Source organism: Carassius auratus, chromosome 38 (genome assembly GCF_003368295.1).
Source record: "Carassius auratus strain Wakin chromosome 38, ASM336829v1, whole genome shotgun sequence".
Classification (NCBI taxonomy): Eukaryota; Metazoa; Chordata; class Actinopteri; order Cypriniformes; family Cyprinidae; genus Carassius; species Carassius auratus.
This window is the reverse complement of record NC_039280.1, coordinates 21195491-21219841: the sequence shown is the minus strand read 5'-3', so window position 1 is coordinate 21219841 and position 24351 is coordinate 21195491. Positions and strand designations below refer to the sequence as shown.

General features: G+C 37.8%; 1 protein-coding gene across 1 annotated transcript in view; it reads right to left on the bottom strand.

The window, feature by feature from the left end:
* Positions 1 to 5220: 5220 nt before the first annotated feature.
* lrrc1 (leucine rich repeat containing 1) overlaps positions 5221 to 24351 on the bottom strand; it is a 38894-nt gene continuing 19763 nt past the window's right edge. The window contains exons 7-14 of the mRNA XM_026224731.1: positions 23231 to 23305; positions 22798 to 22942; positions 22392 to 22510; positions 20515 to 20598; positions 15392 to 15507; positions 11080 to 11252; positions 7856 to 7998; positions 5221 to 6551 (exon numbers count right to left, since the gene is read on the bottom strand). Of these exons, the coding sequence (XP_026080516.1) occupies positions 6393 to 6551; positions 7856 to 7998; positions 11080 to 11252; positions 15392 to 15507; positions 20515 to 20598; positions 22392 to 22510; positions 22798 to 22942; positions 23231 to 23305 (1014 nt within the window). The 3' untranslated portion in view covers positions 5221 to 6392. The remainder of the gene's footprint in view (positions 6552 to 7855; positions 7999 to 11079; positions 11253 to 15391; positions 15508 to 20514; positions 20599 to 22391; positions 22511 to 22797; positions 22943 to 23230; positions 23306 to 24351) is intronic.

Here is a 24351-nt window from a genome sequence, read left to right as displayed (position 1 = left end):
ACCTCACTTTAACCATGCGGCCTATATCCAATGCCCCCGATTGTATCAGGCTTTGATAAATGGAGGTCTGGTTACAACCTGAATCCACCAACGCCCGATCCCTTTATACTCACTGGCATTTGGTACAACCCGAACGTCCCCACCTCCATCACCGGGCACCTATCCACGAAATGGCCTGGATCCACGCAACGCCAGCAGGCCGGCCCAGGCCTCCCTGCCGCCCTAGTGGCCGGAAGTGGGTCCAGTGATTGTCGTGGGGAAGCAACAGGAGGTTCCTCGCTCCCCTCCCAGTGACCCGGGCCCCGGCTCCAGCTCCGTCATCCAGCGCGGTGCGGCCCTCGGCGGCCCTGCGAACCAGGTCCTGGATGTTGCTCCTGATGCAGGCCCACGAGCGACGTGATGATATCCTCAAATGGCGAACCCGATGGGCCTGACGGGGTCTGCATGGCGGTGTGTTTTTCCTTCCTTCCCGGGTTTCGGCACCAGTGTAAAACAGTTCACATTCTCTTTGAGTGTGAAGGAAGGAGACCAGGGTCAGCGTACTGAGGCTCGAGGAAGATTTTATTTCTTTAACACAAAACAAAACCATAAAACAAAGTCGCGCCGCATGCGCATAAACATTAACTCGCCACTAAGGATTCACTCTCGTGCTGCAATGCTCCTGCTGCTGCTGCGTCCTTCCCCAGGTCCTCAGGTCTCTCTCTCTCTGCCGATCCTCGGGTGGCTTAAATAGCGTTTCCCGACGCCAATCACTATAACGAGAGCCAGGTGTTACTTGTTTCTCACTTGAACCACTTACCACCGCTCGTCTCTTGGCTCTCTCTCCCGTCGCAGACCTCGCTGAACCACGCCTCCACCGCCACACTGGTTGAATTTGAAGAAAGCAATGGCAATGTGAAAACCAAAGATTATCAGTGATCTGGAAGCTTTTTGGGTCGAGGAATGGGCCAAGGTAGTAGTAGAGAGGTGACTAAGAGTAAGCTTCTAAACACCTACAGACAGAGTTTATTGGTGATTTTAAAGAATAAAAGATTCTGCACAACAGGGGTTGAATAATATTAAACATGAATGTTTAGAGCCACTTTGAATTTGATCATGATTCATCAGTGTTCCATTATTAGAATCACTCAAAAGTGTATTAACCAACTTTCTCTAATACTTTACTGATGCCTGTTTTTGAATTGATTTCATAAAATGTTGTTCTCCGCAGCAAAATGTCTTTGCAGGTTAAAGGGGTTGAATCATTTTGATTGCAACTGTATCTAATTTGGTGTCTTTTATTATATTGATTTTGTCTTATAACACCCCTTCCTCTGATAAATCACCATAACGTCCTGCTTTGATGGGTCTTTGGATTTTTTACATTTCCTTTCTAAGAAACATCACTTGTTTTTGTCTACTGTCCAAATCATCAGGTTACCTTAGCGACCAGAAAGCACTCGATCTCCATCATTACTTGCCAATTATGCTCTACTGAGACTGCAGCTGCTTCACTAATTAAATAGACGAAGAAAAATGACAATCATCTGAGCACTCACTTGTTAAGACATGTAGCTAGGATACATGTTTGTTATATGGTACAGTTGAATCTTATGTTCGTACTCCCACCATTTAGCATGTTCATTCATTTCTGAATGGCCTTATAAAAATAAATTCATAAATTATTAATTTGTTCAAATCTAATATTTCATGGCCATCCAATTGCAACAGTAATAACTGATTTGAAAAGATATACATGGCTGATGTGCACACACACCACAATCATCTGGTATGTTATGCTAAAATTATATCATAACTTCACCACTGAGATATAGACAGCTGGATCATTAAAATAACGACAACAATAATAATAGTAATAAACTATGAAAAGCCCCATTATAACACTCTTCTCCATCGAGTTCATCATCATGTGTATTTTTTAGTCTTTACCCAAACTACTTCATGCTAAATAAAACCACTTCCAGGCAGATATGTAGTCTTAATTCTTTTACCCATTTTTAAAAACCTTATTTACTTCTCTTCTTGATGATGTCACTAAATCTCATCTTAATCTTATTTATAAACTGATGATCTTAAACATAAATCTCTGAACTAATTTAATAACTATTATAATTCAGAGATCCATTATTTAAGAATTACACAACATGTTTCAAATATATTAATTCTTCATCAGTGTCAGTTGGAATCATATAATCATATGACATCATTTTATAAATGTTTATCTGATATAGCAGTAATTAGTTATTAACTAAATTGTCTGAATACACACATCTATTATTTGATTTAGTATTTTACAATTGAAAAGGAAATAAAAATGGCATCATTATAATGATAAACATATATATTCACATAGTTTCTGTTACTTTCTTATTCTGGTTAGAACTGTGTTCAGCAGGTGAATGATTAAAGAGAGCATCTTCCCCTATATTATTGTGCGACTATTTGAGTTTGTTTTTGTTTTTTTGGGAGAAAGAGAGAGAGAACAAATGATTCTATGCAGTTCTGTTTTGGGAAGAAAAGAAAGCAAATCTGTTATCACAGTCACTAGTTGGAGAACCAGAGACTCACTGGAGCTCAGCTAAAAGCTTCAATGAACAGTAAATGCCAAACACCAGTATCATCTGCAACAGTGAGAATACCGTTCAAGGACAAGCTACTGGCTTTCAGACAGAGTTTCAAAGAATGAGCCACAGCTGACACTGCCAAAATATGACAACAAAAGTACTCTTATCACACAATAAACAATATAGCATTATGTGGATAAATGAATCTTCAGCTGTGAGAAATGTCTTGCAATCATTCCTTTGGAAGAAGTCACACAAAGGATGTGATGAAACTTCCCTGAATAGGATTTTTATTATTATTATTATTATTTTAATTGCAACTTCTGCACAGCTGTCATTGTGTTTGTGAGTTATGAATATACAGTATTGTTCAAAATAATAGCAGTACAATGTGACTAACCAGAATAATCAAGGTTTTTCGTATATTTTTTTATTGCTACGTGGCAAACAAGTTACCAGTAGGTTCAGTAGATTCTCAGAAAACAAATGAGACCCAGCATTCATGATATGCACGCTCTTAAGGCTGTGCAATTGGGCAATTAGTTGAATTAGTTGAAAGGGGTGTGTTCAAAAAAATAGCAGTGTGGCATTCAATCACTGAGGTCATCAATTTTGTGAAGAAACAGGTGTGAATCAGGTGGCCCCTATTTAAGGATGAAGCCAAAACTTGTTGAACATGCATTTGAAAGCTGAGGAAAATGGGTCGTTCAAGACATTGTTCAGAAGAACAGCGTACTTTGATTAAAAAGTTGATTAGAGAGGGGAAAACCTATAAAGAGGTGCAAAAAATGATAGGCTGTTCAGCTAAAATGATCTCCAATGCCTTAAAATGGAGAGCAAAACCAGAGAGACGTGGAAGAAAACGGAAGACAACCATCAAAATGGATAGAAGAATAACCAGAATGGCAAAGGCTCAGCCAATGATCACCTCCAGGATGATCAAAGACAGTCTGGAGTTACCTGTAAGTACTGTGACAGTTAGAAGACGTCTGTGTGAAGCTAATCTATTTTCAAGAATCCCCCGCAAAGTCCCTCTGTTAAAAAAAAGGCATGTGCAGAAGAGGTTACAATTTGCCAAAGAACACATCAACTGGCCTAAAGAGAAATGGAGGAACATTTTGTGGACTGATGAGAGTAAAATTGTTCTTTTTGGGTCCAAGGGCCACAGGCAGTTTGTGAGACGACCCCCAAACTCTGAATTCAAGCAACAGTACACAGTGAAGACAGTGAAGCATGGAGGTGCAAGCATCATGATATGGGCATGTTTCTCCTACTATGGTGTTGGGCCTATTTATCTCATACCAGGGATCATGGATCAGTTTGCATATGTTAAAATACTTGAAGAGGTCATGTTGCCCTATGCTGAAGAGGACATGCCCTTGAAATGGTTGTTTCAACAAGACAATGACCCAAAACACACTAGTAAACGGGCAAAGTCTTGGTTCCAAACCAACAAAATTAATGTTATGGAGTGGCCAGCCCAATCTCCAGACCTTAATCCAATTGAGAACTTGTGGGGTGATATCAAAAATGCTGTTTCTGAAGCAAAACCAAGAAATGTGAATGAATTGTGGAATGTTGTTAAAGAATCATGGAGTGGAATAACAGCTGAGAGGTGCCACAAGTTGGTTGACTCCATGCCACACAGATGTCAAGCAGTTTTAAAAAACTGTGGTCATACAACTAAATATTAGTTTAGTGATTCACAGGATTGCTAAATCCCAGAAAAAAAAAATGTTTGTACAAAATAGTTTTGAGTTTGTACAGTCAAAGGTAGACACTGCTATTTTTTTGAACACACCCCTTTCAACTAATTGCCCAATTGCACAGCCTTAAGAGCGTGCATATCATGAATGCTGGGTCTCATTTGTTTTCTGACAATCTACTGAACCTACTGGTAACTTGTTTGCCACATAGCAATAAAAAATATACTAAAAACCTTGATTATTCTGGTTAGTCACATTGTACTGCTATTATTTTGAACAATACTGTATAAGAGAAAGTAATTTGTTATCAGTGGCCTTCAAATATAAATGTGATGCATCCTTCTGAACAGAAGTTCCCATAAACACGGACACGTGGAATATAGAATCAGCAAAATGACCACCAGGAACCAATGTCATGATCCATGGGTAAAATTAAAGAGCAACTTCTAAATCTTGTTCATGTCTATTTATATAAAGTATACAATGTGCATTCCAAAGCTTCTGTAACAGTATTAAATGCTTGATTGAATAGTACATAATTATTATGGAAATTGTATCTATTTATAAAAATAAAATGTTCAGTACACAAAATGTTTAAGTGAAATAATGCAGAAAAAGCCACACGTGAGCAAAGGAAACAGCGAGGTAACTGAGTGGGAGAAAACAAGCAAGGATGGACGAACAATGGGCTAAAGCTCAGATAATAAATATTACATAAAAATACATCATAAAAAATGACTGTAAAAAATTAATACATTTATAACAGCGTAAAGGTTTGGAATAGCAACAGCATTAAATAATGACAAATTATATTTTTGGCTGAACTGTTTCTTTTAACATTTAACATCAATCCGAAAAAACAAACAAAACAAAAAAAGAAGTGGCAAGGCATCCGTAACATTTTTGTGTAATAAATATTAAAATCTCTGTATAAATAATGAATCTCAACCTTTGATTTCAAGAAATAATTTTATTATTTCAGTGGTTAAAGTCATAAACGTTCTGGCCAAGAAACGGCGCCCGTTTACGATTGTTTTATGTGCAGCTTCATTTACAAGAAAGAATTAAAAGATCAAAATCAACATTAAAAACCATGTCTTTCTTGGAATAAAAATGAAAACATACAATGTAAAATGAAGTCCGTAGTGTACCACATATATAATAAAAAATAAATTGATAGCATTGCTTGTAAAAGTGCGTTCTGGCACTTGGAGGGAAAAACTGCTCACCTAAACCAAAGCAGAAGATAATAACTACCTACCCTTACCTTAATTACAAAAGAGTTTTATTTAATTGTACCTCCTTTATAAAAACTGCTTAAGCACAGTGCTGGTCAGTCGGACAGCCTTCACTCTCTTCGGTCCACATGTCCAGAACTAACACATTAGCCCTTTTAATTCACTTCTAGTCCGAAACTTGTTCTTTACACACAATGAAAACTGCATGGGTTATGAAGAAAAACCTGCTGCCCCCTCATGTTCAGATAAGAATCAACTGTGTATGACATTAAAAATCTGTCACTTTGTTCGAATGCTTTTAATTCTAAAATTGAGTCCAAGCGATGGGAAATTCATTGATTAGGTAACTGGATACGCTTTTTTTTTGTTTTGTCGGTTTGTTTCTAAAATTTACACCACCTGAGCTGCCACACGTACAAAAGTGTCAATATTCACAAGCAACTATAAAAGAATTTTTAAAATCAGTAGGTCCAAAAACACCTGGGCTCTGTGTTATCACCAAAAGAAAGAAATGCACCCAGTGTTTGAAAATAAAAAAATAGAGCATATATAACAAATTCATATTTCTATATTAAAGGTTCTGACAGATTTATGTTAAGACTTGTAGTGCAACTACCTATTTTGTGTGTCAAAGAAAAGCACTGGATCCGAAGGGTAGAGTAAAAACATGCATTCCTTTGCCGGTTAATGCTCTGGAGGTCTTTAGAAAAGAAGGCACCGTGCAGTGAGGACTCGTCCCTGACACAGGGCAGGAGCGGATGAAGGTAGCAGGGCTGGAAAAGGGGCTCTGGTGGTCAGCCCCTGGGAGAACACAGTGAGGAATGGCTCTGCGGGGGCTTCAGGGACAGACACACTGGGTAAGAGACATCTCGGAGTTAAAGCGTTCACACAGACGTGGTCACTCGGTCCACAGCGTTATTGACCTCGTTTTTGTTGGAATCCAGGCCTTTGGCAGCGTTCATGTCCTTTCGGATGCTCTCAGCCACCTTCTTCATGTTCTTCAGCTCGCCGGGGTGTGGGGTGGCCCGCCGCAACAGTGTCCTCTGAGAAACAGCAAGAAGAACAACCCATTTTAATTCACAGATTTTAAGGATTTTAAGACCCCATTAAAAAAAGTATGTCTGATTGAAAAAAGAAGGTTGAGGTGGGACACACTGAAGTGTGTTTTATGTCACAGCATTTCCTTTTGGCATGCAGTTTACCTACTACATGTCCCACAGTGCAATGCACTTGATTTGTCTTTTCCAGTGTGACATAATTGTATCAACATTTTCAAGATGATGGAAAGCATGAGGAGGTCACGTCACACAATAAAGCATACTGCTTTTGAAATATGCATAACATACGGAGCCTGTCCCAATACCCAAACTTGTGGTCTCGGCCACTTGAGAGCCAGTGCATGTGACAGGAAGTAAATGTTCAAGCGGTGCCCTTAATGCACACTATATCCACATTCTCTCTAATACTGCTTCCATCATGTTCAGGAACTCATATTCCCGAAATAAGTTAAATGAATTATATATTACATATAATTTTTGGTATTAAAACAGTGTTGCACATCGTAGATGTTTGCCACAAATTTAAATTTATTTATTTATGACCTTTATTTAACCAAAATAAAACTCTAAACTCTAAAACTAAAAAATCTCTGTTCTTCAAATCGCTTAATTTGAAGCACCCCAACTGTATTCAAATGCTTACGTACTTTTCTTTGATTTTTTCTTTTTGTTCTTAATAGCTCCTACTCACTGTGGTAGAGCAGTTATGAAATATCTTTCTTGCAAATACTTTCCAAAATTTCACTATTAAATACGCATGCAAATTACAGTGAATGGCAACAGTTCAAAAGATTGGAATTTTGAATCAAATTCTTCTAGTAAACTCAGAGATGTGCATTCAGACAATTAAATTATCACACGACCTTGGTGTGTGTTAAAAAACAGTAGGTGATTTGGTCAGGATTTTTATGCCAGTGCTGGGAGAAAAACCCCGGCATTCTGGATTCAGAGGTAATAAATGCTGGAAATAGCTTACGTCCCCATGAGGAACAATTACAGACTAAATAGGGCTTATGTTGTAAGCATTGGGTAATCCAAACCTTGTGGTCTTCATACCCACTTGAATATTTGGGCCAAATTATATTAAATACAGCATGCAAGTAGACATATGTAAAAACTGCAAATATGGCCTTTAAAAACAAAACAAAACAAAACAAAAAACCACAGGTTTAGTTTGAGGTCATCTTTAAACCAAAAGACCACTAAAAAGGCACCTTATACATCAGTTTTACAAAGCTCATAATCATGCTAAATCAATATAATACATTTAGCAGAGCCTCGTTCCTCACCTCTTCGTCATCCTCATCATCATCCTCCTCCATGAAACGGATGGTGCTCATTCTGTTGGTGGCTTTGTCGTCCCAGGTGTCATCCAGCACGCCGCTCTCCACCAGACTCTCCAGAGCACCACAGCGGGCGAGGTTATCAGAACCTAAAGAACATATGCACAGACTGTTTTTACACATATGGGTTAAACATATTCCTTTATCTTTTACTGGGTTGGGGGAAAAACTTTTTATTGCATTTACTCTAGTTTTCATAAAATCACACAGAGGAGCTTATATATGAAGTAAAACTCAGCGTGACCTGACCTCCAACACATCCAAACATATCAGAGGAAGTGATGACTAAAAAAAACCTCAAGAGTCATTCAATGTGTCAGCAAAACCCAAAATAAGCATTATGCTGATTTAGTGCGCAATTATTTCTTATTGATGCTCACTTATTAACAATGGCTATTATTAGTGTTGAAACAGTTTTTTACTGCATAATAGTTTTGTGGAAACATTATCTTTGATTTGAAACAATAATCATAATAGTTTTGTGGAAACATTATCTTTGATTTGAAACAATAATCTTTTCTTTAAAAAAAAAAAGGACATCAATGTCTTCTCTGACACTTTATCAATTTAATAGGGCCTTGATTAATACATTTTATTCAATTATATATTCAATAATTCATTCCTTTGTTATGAATCTGATAGTGTATCACAATTTCCAGCACAAACAGTGATAAAAAAAATGCTGAAATAATGCGTCTTGATGTAATTCTTGGTAGAAATTTTAATGTTTCTTGAGCAGCAAATCAGCATGTCAGAATGGTCTCTGAAGGATCATGTGACTGTGACATGTCAACTTCCCACACTACTGTATTTTTCACCACTGACCCCTAGTTTCATCAATGAAAGAGAAGTTTCAATGGGTTTAGGTTAATTCACGGCTGTGGCAACATCTGAGGCTGAGCTGAGCTCAGAGGAGATAAGCCTCTTTAGCCGTCCAATCCGCTGGCGCCATGTAGAAAGCAGCACATGAGCGTGGAGGAAGGCCAGAGAAAGCTCAGGAATATCAAGACCTGATCTGTACATGCTCTGCTGCACCTTTACCTCCCCTCAAATCAACACACACATTGAATCATACGGGTGTGTTGAGCCACCCATAAATCCCACAGGACCACATTGAGACTAAAGCACAGAAGACACAGGATGTTATCAAAATATTACACCAAAAATCTGATTATGGGCAGAATCTCCTTACAGATAAACTTGGCAGAACCGTGATGCCTCGAAAGTGGTGTACTGCTGGTTAGGATGGAAACATTTAAAGGGCATATTCTACATCTAACATCCCCCTCCCTGAAGCCCACTAATCTTAGTCTTTTTCTTTTTTATTATCTTGATCTCGTTATGATGCAGTTGCTATTTAACACATGCATACACACCAAGTTCACACTATAATTTATTATAGCGGATATGATTCCTCAAGCATCTGTGACCCTAAACACTGGCGTAATGAGCGCTGAAAATTCAGCTTTGCATCAAATAAATTATGTAAATCATGAAACCTCAATTAAAAACATTTCAAAATCATGTTTCCAAATTTTGACAAGTACTGTAAACACAACCTTAAAAAAAAGAGACTCACTGTGCAATACAGTTAGAATTTAAAACAGCAGTTTTCACTTAAAGGGATAGTTCACCCAAAAATGAAAATTACATCATTAATCACTCAGCCTCATGTCGTTCCAAACCCATAAGACCTCCGTCCATCTTTGGAACACACATTAAAATATTTCTGATGCATTAAGAGAACTCTCTGACCCTCCCATAAACAGAAATGTAATAACCACGATCAACACAAGGAGATCAGTAAAATAGTCATCAGTGGTTCAACCGTACAATAATGAAGCTACAAAATACTTTGTGCACAAAGAAAATAAAAACAATGATTTTACTCAACAAATTGTCTCCTCCACTTCACCATAGCACTAGTTTGGACAGCATCACATACATAACCGTTGTCTAAATTATTTACGCTTTGATCTGAACTAAAACAACGTCTCCGTGTGGCGCAGCTGACACAGAACAGCATATGTCTTTTACGGAGGACACACATTGTTGAATAAAGTCATTTTTATTTTCTTTGCACACAAAAAGTATTCTCGTAGCGTCGCAAAATTACGGTTGAACCACTGATGTCACATTGCCTGCTTTACGATGTCCTTGCAATGTTTCTGGACCTTGATCATGGGAATTACACCGCTGTCTATGGGAGGGTCAGAGAGCTCTCGGAATGCATCAAAAAAATGTTGTGCTCTGAAGATGAATGAAGGTCTTAGAGCTTTGGAACGACTTGGAACGAGGCTGATTAATTAATGACAGAATTTTCATTTTTGGATAAACTATCCCTTTGTGGATGAAATGATATCAGCTTCATTAAATATACAGTGAGCACTCTTTGCTCACTTTCTTTATATAACACATTCATAAAAAATAAAAAAAACTTTATATTTTTCATGCTGCCAAGTACACACTGGAAAGTTTCAGCACTGATGGCCATATTAAAATGTAGGACTGAATCTGAAACATCGATGTCTGACATTGTGATAACATTAAAGCTTGCTGTATAAGGGCACTACACTTGTTCTGTTACCTGTAATTTGTATCAATTGCTTCTTTTCAATTGCAATGTTTACATAATTGCCCATTTTTGATGGCAACATGCTACCATTTGAACATATTTACTTAATAATAAATAGCAGTAATAACACATTTTATTTTTATTTTCACAGAGTTAAATAATTTTGCTATGGTACCAAAATTTGTACAGAGATCAGTGGAATTTTACTGGTATTGGTACAGACTACTGACTACTACTGATATTGTAACCACACTAGTACACAGCATTTGCAATTCTTTTATACAGAAAACAAGGAAATTAGTTTTTACAATTCCAAAGCTTATCCCAAATATATCTGTAAGCCGTTTCGCCAACTTCTGCCACATTTGACCCTTTCTACAAACCCCCGCTCGCCTAAAAACACAAAAACACAGAAAACCGAAAGCCCAGAACGTCTGACAGAAAGAGAGCTCCACATCCTCTGATGTCCTGAAAACATGCCACAGAGACTGTGTGTTTTCACATATGTCCGGTAGAAGAGACATTTCAGGCACAATATCTGATGAAAACCAGCTTGCAGGATCTTGTAAGTGTCAGGCACACATCAGAGCTTTACCTTTGTTTTCTGATTCACAGGGCTGCTGAGGCAACAGTACACAGGTCAGGACCTTCTCTCCAGACTCCGGGTCCACGTCCGTCTGGAAGGTGAGCAGGGGTTGAGACTGGTTCTCTGACAGCCACAGAGCTTTGAGTCGTAGAGAGGTCAGGGTCAAGGGCAGGTACAGCAGTCTTCACAGAGACACGGACAGAATATCATTCATCTGTCTTAATGCTGTTCCTGCAAACTCCCAAAGTGGGACGTTTATATGTTCTCCTGATAGTCCTAATGTCTCAGGCATGCATGTGTTATTGACAGGCTTTATTACTGCGTATAGTTTAATAAATGAAATGCCTTTTTAAACTAATCTGCCAAATTTCTAATTGAAAAAGCATATTCAGCAATTCTATGGAGCATGTGCTCTAGATGATTTAAAGGCAGAAATGTGCAGCTTGTATTTTTCTTATCATTTTTATATGAATACTTCCATTCATCTGTAAAGTTCAGTGTCCATGTGGATTCATTTCTGTATGCATTACTGGCTGTGGATTTGTTTGTTTGTAGTTTAACGCCATGCTAGATAACACGGTAAAAAAAGGAAAAAATAACTAATATGGCAGGCTTTCATAAGAGGCTTTTAAAATTTGTCTCTGATCAAAATTCTTAAATTAAAAGTGGTGTCACTTCATTAAAAATCTTTTCATAAGAATCAACATAAAAGTAAGAGTCCTAATGTAGTTCAAAACACCACACTCCATCAAAATATGCTTCAGCGATAAAAGACTCTGGCAAGAGGGACATAAAGAGCTCTTCACTTTTCTCTTGACATTTCATACAGCTGATTGATGACAAACATTATGCAGGGCAACAACTAGAGCCTAGAGAACGTAGTTAGAATATCTCTAAAAAAAAATCAAGATATCGTGCAAAAATGCCCCGTTAGAGTTTTTGTCTCATATTTACATCATATAGTTAAGCATTATCACACAAGTGCAAAAGAGATACTGATCTTATACAACAGGGGGAGTAGTAGAGATGTTTAAAGGGGTCATATGATGTTGCAAAAAATTTAAATATCAACATTACATTAAAAATAATAACATTATTGTGTGTATTTGGTGTAATGCAATGCGTTTATGCATTTTAAAGGGGTCATTTGATTCAATTTTTCATTTCTCTTTGGATTGTTAGAAGCTCTTGGTGCATAAAGAAAAAGTGAAAGTGAAAGTGAAAATGAAGTAAAGGTGACATTCAGCCAAGTATGGTGACCCATACTCAGAATTTGTGCTCTGCATTTAACCCATCCGAAGTGCACACACACAGAGCAGTGAACACACACACTGTGCACACACACCCGGAGCAGTGGGCTGCCATTTATTCTGCGGTGCCCAGGGAGCAGTTGGGGGTTCAATGCCTTGCTCAAGGGCACCTCAGTCGTGGTATTTCTGTCCCAAGACTCAAACCCATAACCCTAGGGTTAGGAGTCAAACTCTAACCGTTAGGCCACGACTTCCCCAAAAGTTGCAAAGACTGAAGTCTCAAATCCAAAGAGATATTCTATATAAAAGTTCAGATTCAACCACTCCTACCTAAAACGGCTCTTTCTAACATGTCCCCACGTCTATGTCACGATGTGATAAGATTTGCATAACACCGCCCAAAATTCAAAAGAAAGGCAGTGTAACTTTTATACTCGCCGACATGTTGGGGATACGTTTCATTGTGAAAGCAAACTACTTTGTTTGGCCTTCCAAGAGAGGAAAACTACAAATAAGTGTTTAAGTTGCATTTACAACACTGATCCAGAACAGTTCAATCAAAATATTCAGATGTGTGCAGCACATTTTATGGAGGATGAGAACTGTTTCCTGAACCAGTAGCATAAAATCAGTCTGTGGTACAAAGTCTGGGGCCAGTTCCACCTTTGCAAGGACAGTCTGGCACTTCTGACTCACGCAAGTATGTTTTTTATATTGATATAATTTGCCACTGATGATTCAAACGCGAGTTTTGAGCAGTGTATAGTAGACTTGTTATTTGTCGTTTCTCCGATCACAAATGCAGACATGGTTTTATGTTTACGCAGCACGATATGCAACAACTAAGTCATTATAATCCGTAATTATCTTCGCCCTGGATGCAACAAATGCCTCATTTGTAATGGATTTAATTGGTTTTGTCTCATCGTGCTGGGAGACGGAAACACAGTATGTTAAAGGGCATAACATTTCCATCACGCACTTGAGGAATTCGACCAATCACAATGCACTGGATAGCTGGCCAATCAGTGTCCACCTCTCTTTTCAGAACGATGATCTTCGTAAAAATTGGCACGTTTCAGAAAGGGGGGGGGTGGGGCATAGAGGAGCAACTATAATGTACATTGTGTGGAAAATTTTGTTTTTTTTTAAACCTTAAACTGCATAAACATATTGCATTACACCAAATACACAAAATAATGTTCTTTTAGCAATGCCATATGACCCCTTTAAGGTAAAAAAAATACACACCCCTACACTACGTAAACATAAAACCATGTCTGCATTTGTGATCGGAGAAACAATGGTACTCTACACTGCTCAAAACTTGCATTTGAAACATCAGTGGCAAATTCTTTTAACATGTACATGTACTTACAGGCTGTGAGTCAGAAGCGCCAGAATGTCCTTGAAAAGTTGGAATTGCCCCACTTTATAGAAACAGCCTTTGTGCACAGAAGCATTGTAGGCTCCTGGTTCAGGAAACAGGTCTTCGCCCTCCGTAGAATGTGCTGCACACTATGGTTGGGCGATGTCTACCAATCCCAAACTGGCATTGGACGCTGTCTACAGTGAAACCTTGTGATGGACTATGAGATGGGGGAGGGTGCCCGAAGTGATACCAAGAGCTTGTAACACTCTAAAGAGAAAGGAAAATTTGAAATTGCATCATATGACCCCTTTAATGGTAGAAAGACACTTGGAGGACCCTGAAGATGTGCTACAGCTTGATGAAAAAGTACTTAAGTAATTACAGACTGTCACGCAACATATTACAGTTAGCACAGGAACTGCAACCAGCATTACAGAGAACAACAAAGCGTCACGGAGCATTACCGGTTACAGCGCACGTGACTAGTGCCTTATGGGTTTTTTTTTTTTGCAAAAGGCAATTTTCAAAGTGAAGTAGCTTCACTGTAATTTATTCCGGTGATCAAAGCTGAATTTTCAGAATCATTACTCCAGTCTTCAGTGTCACAATTTGTGATTATCAATATTTAAAGCAGTTTAGTAAAACAAAATTCAGGATTCTTTGATGAATAGAAAGATCCAAAGATCAGCATTTCACTGAAATAAAAAGCTTTGTATTTGCTTTGTATACATTATACACACTTTACCAGTCAAAAGCTTGGAGTCAGTATGAATTTTTTTTTTTTGAAAGAGATTTTAAAAAATGAATGCTGTTTAGCAAGGATGTCTTAAAATTATCAAAAGTGATGAGAAGTCATTTTCATAATGTTACAAAAGATTTACATTTCAGATAAATGCTGTTCTTCTGAACTATTCATCAAAGAAACCTGAAAAAATCTACTCCGCTGTTTTCAACATGATAATAAATGTTTTTTGAGCAGCAAAACAGAATATTAGAATGATTTCTGAAGGATCATGTGACTGGAGTAATGATGCTAAAATTATAGCTTTGAAATCACAGGAATACATTGTATTTTAAGATATTTTCAAATAGTAAAAAGTTATTTTAGTATTTTTAGTAAAAATGTTACTGTTTTTGCTGTATTTTTGGTTCAAATAAATGCAGGCTTGGTGAACAGAAGAGAAATCTTTAAAAACATTAAAAATCTTACTGTCCAGAAACTTTTGACTAGTACTGTATGTTAGCATTTAGTTTGAAGTTAAAGATATTGATTTTCTAAAATATTATATGGTTTTATACTCGCTATTATAGGTGTCAGACTTGGCAATTTAATTTTTCATACGTTTGTATGCACAGACATCTGTTGTTTGCATTCTTGGCCGTTTTTATGAGGCTTTTGTAAATAGTGTTCATATCAATATCATATCGACCGAAATTAAGAAATATATTGTGATATAACTTTGGGCCATATCGTCCAGCCCTAATTAATAAGATTAAAAATTATAATGGCTTTCATAAATATTTCATATTTCATTAAAGCACAAATAAAGGTATTTTTTAAAGATAAATTAAGGTCTTATGGATTTGGAACAGTGATGCATTGATACAAATGATACAATCAAAGACAGTCACTAATGTGCTTGACTTCTGTGTGTCTACATCACAAACCCCCCAGTGAGAAAACGCTGTTGTGACAAACCTGTTTCCAGAAACGTCGAGCACATGCAGCTCTGTAGCCTGCGAGAGCTCGGGAGGGATGCGCACCAGACGGTTCTCTCTCACACACAGAACATTCAGACTGCAGCAGCCACCGATCTGAAAACAATCACAAAACAACATGAGCAAACTCCCCTGTGACCACTGCCAAACGCTCGGAAATCAGTACAATATCAGCTCTGCCAGCATATGAATACTAGCAGGAAAATCACTGAGAAGACCGAGAGTGATGAACAAAATGAATTGAACACAGCTGAAATAAACCGCAAGCAAACCCTTCCTAAATAAGCGGTTTCAGTGACAGAAAGCCAGCAGAGCTAAAATTAGAAGCAATTAGAGGTGGGCTGAACTAGAGGTAACGGGCAGCTAAAAGGCAAGGAAAGCTCTCAAATGCATTGGATTCCTATGGAGCGATTCACACCAGACTGCTGATAAAGTCAGGTTTCTCATCTGTGAGTTACTGCTAACATTTGAGCACAACGGCCAACTATAGTTATTTTTCATCATTAAGATGAGCTGACTTCAAGCTGGAAGTTCAGAGATGTTACAACAGTATAAAACTGACCCCAGATAATTATTCTTTTTTATTTGTAAAAAAAAAAAAAAAAAAAAACGCTGATGCATTGAAGACCACCAAAACCATAATCAATTATGATATTCTGCTCAAATGAATGTGTAATACAGTTTGTTCTCCATCACAATCACAAAGCCACTGTGCTATTTTTTGTAAGTAGATCTGCAAAGGAAAACTTCTCAGATGACATACTGTAATAAATCCAAACATAAAGCTATTTTGTTTGTGATTGTAAAATAAATGTATCGACGCAAACGCTTTGCTACAAAGTTTTTTTTTACCGTTTCAACAGAAAAACATTACCATCATGTGGAATTACTGGATTTAATATTAGAAAACTTCACTGTTTTAACATCTAGTACAAGAGCAGAACTGGACAGAGAAAGGAGAACGGGGTCAGGAAAGCATTTCTTAGAACCACCTGTAGAAAGTGTGTTAATTAAAAACTATAAATATATGATAAAAATAATAAATCCTAAAACTAAATAACTGATGTGCTTACATGAATTAATTTTGACTAAAAGAAATCATCAATAATCGATTATAACTGATGATCATGATCATATTGCTTAGTTTGTCATCTCGTGCAGCCCTACACTCTGATATTGCCTGATGATGAAATAATGCAAGAACATGATATTTTGCTGGCTTTCGCGTTGTCCACTGAGTGAGGTCAGAGAAGTCTCAGAGAACAAGCTGCCTCAATCAAACAGAGCCATTGTTTAAACAAGACAATAGCATTCCTCAAATCTCGTTCAGCTGTCACCAGCGCCCGTCCTCAAACCACACACAGGAAAGTGTGGAAGAGAAACCCTTTAAGAATAGGAGATGGCGGTTTCTCGAGAACATAAGACACTTGAGGGCTGTTGAAGATGACACAAGACACAGAGCAGTAGCACAACGAACTGTGTGTTTGTCTGAATGTGTGTGCCATAGGCGACCCCATCACGAGCACTGCAGTCATGCCACAAAAACACACAGCACTACAGTTTGTATATGGTAACCAAAGTCATGAGACTTGTGATGGCAGGCTGCCCCAGGCCAGCACGCTAATAACACTGACTGACCCAAGGTGCGCTTTCACTGAACTCAATCAGGCCTGGAACTGGATTTGCTGGTTAGGAAGTGTAAGGATTTCACTAGACCAATTACAGCAGCAGCAGGGCCACTATCGGATGAGTCAGTGTGTAAACCACAGCACTCATGACAGCCACGCTCACACAGGAGGGAGACTTACTCGAGCCAACGCAAGAGTGAGCTACTGTGCCAAGCATTTTGAGAGTTTTAACAATGGAGTCTGAACATCTTTATTTAGCAAAATACTGTTCCTTAGAATTGCTGCGAGGACAAAGATATTTAATATTAAAGACACTAAACTGTAAATGCTAAAGGCTGCATGATTAAGGCTGTTCAAACTGCACTTATTCCCAATATCAAATATTTGATATGTAAGGATTACATTCTGGATTCTGGAGTGTTGATCTGTTTGATTAGTGTAGTCAATATCCAATTAAAGAGAAATTAAAGTAGCACCAATGTGAAAAACAGGGTAAAATGATATACACAATGACACCCAACTAGTGAGTCTCTGAGTTTCACAATGTAACTAATTGGACATAATCGGGGGTATGGTTTGGTTTGGGGTTAGGTTAATACCTAGTTATTATAAGTACATCATACATGCAAGAATAAGAATTTTAGTCACGCTTTATTTTAAGATACAATTTTCACTATTAACAAACCATTAACTAGTTCTAACTAGTAACTTCTGCTTTAACAAACTCCTAATTTGCTGCTTATTAATAGTAGGGTAGTTGTTAAGTTTAGGGTATTGGGTAGGATTAGGGATGTAGAATATGGTCATGCACAATATTTGCTTTTAAGTACTAATAAACAGCCAATATGTTAATAATAGGCATGCTAATAAGCAATTCGTTAAGAGTAAGAATTAATCCCTTTACTAAAGTGTTAACAGAATTTTGAACTCATTTTAATCTTATTATGTTATGTTCGTAGCTTCGTAAAATTACGGTTGAACCACTGATGTCACATGGACTGTTTTAAAGATCTCTTGAAATAGCCGTGTTTCCATTGTCGGGCCAAAAGCGGGCGTGCTAGTGTGTGCCAGAGCCAGTCGCGTTACCACTGTCACTTCAGGGGCTTGATCGTGCCTCGCCGGTGCTTCCTCTGGGCCAATGGCCTAGGTTTTTTTGGGGCTGACGAAGTTTAGCTTCGTATGTCATAAAAATATAATAATGTTTTTTGTTCAATAGCTTTTATAAAAATATTCTTAAAAAAATTCTTTCAAAATGTGATGTATATAGGTTACTGTGACTACAAATAAACAGAAACAGACTCGACTGAATAAGCAGGCTATGTTCATAACACGTAAAGGACAGGTTTTAGTGAAGCACAGTGGAGCTTCTGGCCCGATGGTGGAAACGCAGTGCTATTTTGGACTCGGTGCTACAGGTGCGAAGCCATTAGCCTCTCCTGGCCCGTGGAAAAGTGGCTAATGTTTCTGGACCTGGAAACACTGAAGTTGTGTTGCTGTCTGTGCAGGTTCAGAAAGATCTCGGATTTCATCAGAAATCTCTTAATTTGTGTTGCAAAGATAAACAAAGGTCTTACGAGTTTGGAAGGACATGAGGGTTTGTGTGTAATTAATCACAATATTTTTTCATTTTTGGGTGAACTTTAATTCCACACTACTTCACAAAATCCCAAGATCTACAAAGAAAAAAAAAAGGTTTGGAAAAGGTTAAATGAGTTTATGCCTTGGCTACAGTTCCAGTGTGGACAACAACCACGCATGTCACTTCTGCAGGCTGCGTCTTACTTTGTAAGAAAGACAGTCACTCTTTTCATAGCTTTTGCTGGCTCTGGGGCACTTGCTTGGTATTTTCCTGCTCTTTCCTAGTGAAAAAAAAACACTTATCATGAAAGGAAAGCTTAAAGTGAAGGCCTGATTATTTCAAGGACCTTCTCACAAGTCCACCGTTTTATAAAGTCAGTGTTCCTTTTGATTTTCTTTCACTTAGAACAATGATTTGGTATTCCCCTCGTACCATTGTCCTCTTTGGGGTAAAAATAAGCAAATAATTCTCCTGACAATCATCTCCCAATTGGTTCTATTGTTGTCAGCATAATTTTCAAGAATTTACTCCCCTTTTTAACATTTTGGTCGAACGCACTCACCTTTTGATTGAAATTAGTTTTATTTGGTAACTTTCAGGAAGGTGTACTCATTTTTATGACTTTTATGAGAAAATCTAATTTTGCGGAACAATTTTGACGTGCTTCTTTGGTAATTGATCGAGCAGACTTGATGGAAAATTATGTCCCAGAAAAACCTTAATGTCTAAATGAGCATTAAATCTCAGAAGATGTGTTAGGGTTCATCTAATTAAAGAATAATAGCTGGATTTGTTAAGTTTCAGAGGGGCGTACTGAGAAGTTTTAATACTAGACCACCACTAAACTATGGTACCAATAAGTTCAGCATCACAAGCAATCAGAATATATTTCAAATAGGCACTAGATACTATAACAAAGTACCTTTTGCAGTACTAGATACTCTGTCTGACATGCAACTCACTTCTTAACGCAGTTGTATTATGATCAAACCAAAACATGTATTGTCTTTAATGTATAACAGTAACAAAAAGGGTCTTGCTCAAAAAAAAAAAAAAAAAAAAAAAATCAAGATTATTCTGGAAAATGCATAACATAATCTTCAAGGACTTGTTCTAGTAATAAACAACTCAAAGTCCTTCAATGAAAGTAGTCATTAAAAAGAAGGATACTGACTCTTGACTAACTCCTGACTTCTTTTGGATTAAATGCAGACTATGGGTCACCATACTTGGCTGTAGATCATGTCAATTTCACTTTTTTACTTGAACGTACTGAAGGAGTAGTTCATCATCCAGTTGAAAAATAACTGCTGGATGACCTTGAGCTAATACGACTCCACTCACCTAATCTTAATCCAAGTAATTAGCAGAACGAAACATAACTTGCATTCCTAATACTGTTAAACATAGTTTGACAACCTTGTGAACTTGTATGCAAAGTAATGTCTAAAAATACATGGTGTGCGGGTACACTAGCAACAGCAAGAAAAACTAGTTCCAAGTATATCAGAAGAGTTACTGAGAATTTGCAGTAGGCGCCACTGTATTTACTGCTTATGTACAGTAAACACACTGTCCCACCCATGGAGTGAAGTGTAAGCAAGATTTGTTAGAAGACAGTTTGCTACATGCTGCTTCCATCAAGTCCCCTGAGAGCTCTTTTTTTATGTGAATTCAAGGGACTTTGGGTCGAATAAAAGATAAGGTTTGGAACTCTGAAACCTTTTAACACAATAAAATGAAGAGTAGGTCAAATATTTACATTAGGTGTGTGTTTCATGGGTTTCAACATCCTGGTACTTCCACAGAGAATGATGGGAAATGTAGTTATGTCACCCAGGCCTGCAGCCTCATGAAATGAATAAGGCCCAATGACAGCATACAAGGATGGCATACCTCTTTTGGTAAAGATGTCAGTCTATTCCTGTCACAGTTGAAGTTGGATAGTTTCTTTAGTTTTCCCATACTTCTTGGCAAATTCTGAGAAAGAGAGAGAGGGGGGGGGGGGGGGGGGAACACACATTTTAAAATCACAAAAAAAATAATAATTAAAAAAAATAAAGACGACCACATATGATTACGACTCTACACTCTAAAAAATGCTGGGTTGTTTCAAGCCATGTTTAGGTCAAATATGAACAAACCCAACCATTGGTTTAAATTACCCTAAATTCTAGATTAATCTTAAATCAAGGTTATTTTAAACCAACGGTTGGTTTTGTCCATTTTTTAAGGGCATACATTAATGGGATTTATGATGATTTATGGTCAGGGGGTATTCGAGAAATTAGGTTGTGTGACAAACCTGGGTACCCAGGTTTAATAGTAAGCAAGAGGATAAACTCAGCCTTCAGTTCCAAAATGGCGGTAGCTTTCAGTCTATGTAAATAGCCAAAGAAATAACTTCTCTGAACATCATCTGCTCCAGAATAAGTTCTGTTTCAGGGTTAGTTCACTTCAGTGCTATCACAATATTATATATTATTACAATATAGTTATATAATAAACTAAATTATTAAATATATACAATCAGTATGTTTTGTTCACACACATTATGTGAACAAAAATGTATTTTAAATGTGATTAATTGTCTGACAGCACTAATATTTATATTATTGGCATATATCTGTATAAATTATAAAACCCTATTATGACAAGGTAATGTTTATTTTATTATAGAATATTTATTTTATTATCGTCTCACACATCATGGATCTACATTTTCTATAATGTATTTATATAATAAAAATACATAAGATATGACATATCATAACTATCATTGAACAAAAAATTGAGTTATTTTTTCAGTGATGGGGGGGGGGGGTACTGCTCAACCACCAATTAGGCTGTGATACGTATGCAAATGGCCTTTGAACAGAAGAAGAAAGTAGTATGGCACGCTTTTTCTTAGGCCCTGTCCTGAATCGCACCCTGAACCCTCGTGGTCTTCCTCTAATGCAGAAGTCTGCTTCGGAGCTCGCCCCAGTGCTGGCTCAGCAGAAGTGCTGTTCGAGGGCACATAACGACTGCAAAGGAGACGCTCGCAAACACCCTTCTGAATGCTAAATTGACAAGTGTGACAAACATTAAGGTCTCGTGGAATTAATGAACATGCACATGTGGCGGCCATTGTAAGTCTGTAAGACTGCAAGTGCACATGAAGTGCTCCATTGGGACAGGGTCTTCATCAATGTGTCGCTCTGTTGAGAATGTCTTGTGTGTAAAACGTGGAGATACTCTTGAGTTGAATGAACTTACTCCATTTGCCTTGAGGATGCGAAGGTTTGGATTAATCAACCAAGAGTTCAGGATATATGTGATGGTAAGTTAACCTTGCTTTCTGGAATACACCCCAGAGGTGCACCGCTCCCAGAGATCAATCTTTACTTTCTGCTGAGTTTAGATCTAACCCTAATCAAACACATAAATAACCACGCTTCTGGGGTTCAGAACATTTCTGACAGGTGAACACCATTTCACCTGTCCAACACCATGCCGAAACTGACCTGAACACCATTTAAATGAGCAATTTTAGTCAGCTCACATTCTTCTTTTTATGCTGTTATAAGCAATTAAAATTTTATGATTTTTTTTAAAAAAAGTTTAAAATCTTTAACTTTTTTTTAAGACGATTTTATGTTTGAATTAAAAGAACTATGTAATAAACTAAAATCCAATAAGTAGATAATTAGCTCATTTTAATGAGCACAACGTAATGTTTTCCTCTTGCTAACTGAAAGCATGCAGACAATGTCTCAGGTGCTGTAACTTACCACCAGCTGGTTTTCTGTCAGCACTAGTTCGGTCAGGCTTTCACAGTTGCCTATGCTCTCCGGGAGCTGGACTAATCGGTTTTGATCTGCTTTCAATATTGAAAGCCGTCTTAATTTACCTAAAGGAAAACATATATTACAGTATGATTACTGCATAAAATAAAAAGAGAGGTTAACCACATGCCCAACAAACCAAAGCTCAAAATGATATTTGACATTAAAAAAAGAAAAGCAAATGAGTTTTTGTCTCTCCCCTTTCCAAATAAAAAAAAAACTCTCCTCCATCACCGTCATCTAATTTCTGCAGTTTAAGAAGCACAACCACACAGAAGCACACACACACACACAAACACACACACACACACACACATGCACTGCAGATAGCGGTCGGGTCCTAAACACTGACCTAAGCCCTCCGGCAACACATCTATGAGGTTCTGGGACACCAGGAGGTCAGTGAGGGAGAGGAGGTTCCCCATCTCCTCTGGGAGGCGCTCTAACTTGTTCTCCGATACATCCAGACATGTAAGGCTTCTCATATTCCCCAGCTCCTGAGGCAGAGAAAGCACACACACATACACACACGAATGTAAACATGCAAATGGAAAACCGGCACGCAATCACAAGCACACAAAAAAAGTCTCTAGGATACTGAGGAAGTCTCTTTCAAGAGGAAATCGTGTTTAGTTAATAAACATTACGTTACGATCAAGTGTAAAATATTTTAAAGGAGCAGTACACACATCTTCTGAAGCAATACAGGTTTCCAAAATATCTGCAAAAGAAGATCCGACTGTCTGCTAGACAGACATCAACAGGACATGTCAGAAATACTTTACCGGTGGTATTTCAGACAGCTGGTTTCCGTCCAGCCACAGGTCTTTCAGACTGACAAGACAGCCTATTGTCTCGGGCTGCAAGAAAACAAGTTTGACAGAGTTCAGATGGAGCAGCGAGAACACAGCAGGTGACTGTTACCGACGTGCACAAGAATGCAGGCCAGCGCGAAACTGTCGTGAAATGGCACTCTAAGCCTCTGTCAAACAGGGACCGCATTCATGGAAACAAGGGTTTTAGACTTGGACAAATGACAGTACACTAAATCAATGCTTGAAAAACCTCCCAATGTGTCAATTAATGGGTGAATCTCAAGAGACCTATCAAAACAAATATAAATACATCTGATTGAAAACAGCAGTCTGTTTTCCTTTTTGAATAAAGATTACTATTATTCTGAGTCCCAGTAGTATTTGTCTGCACGCTTATCACTTTAAGTTAATCATTTTTGTTACATGCAATTAGTCTTTTGCAGTTAAGCAATATACTAAAGCAAAACTTGATAAGGGAGTAAAAAGAGCTCACAACATGCTGGTAAATATAACTGCTAATAAAATCATCAACATGCACGCATTTAATTATCAAATCTGAGGTTTGCAACAGTGATGCGTGGGTTGATCCGAAATGAGCGGGTGCCTGCGGTCACGAGTCATCCAAAAGTATTTTTAATGATATTCGAGTTGCGGTTGGTCGGGTCATGCCAATTAAACCTTTGTAATTTATATAGTACTAGACACAATTTCGAAAAACATAGGCTTACACTTTATTGGCTGAATAACTGGATGAATAGAGTGACCACCTGTCCTGCTTTACATTGTACTTTTCAGCAATTTTACCCTCTGTCCCGCCTCACGCAAACTGAGCATCTGTCACGCTTTTTCATTTGACCCTGCCTAATAAATACATGGATACGTGCATAGGCGTACTGTTAACTGATGTCCAATAGTTCAGAGGAGAGCAATAAAAGTGTTAGTCGATAGGCTGCGTCGTACGTGAATCAAACTATTGACTGGTGCACGAATGTCTCCTCAGCACTGAACCCAGAAGAGAGATTTCATCTACTACCAATTAGAGATATTGCGATAACACCATTTCACAATTAAACACAAAAAATGTGAATAAA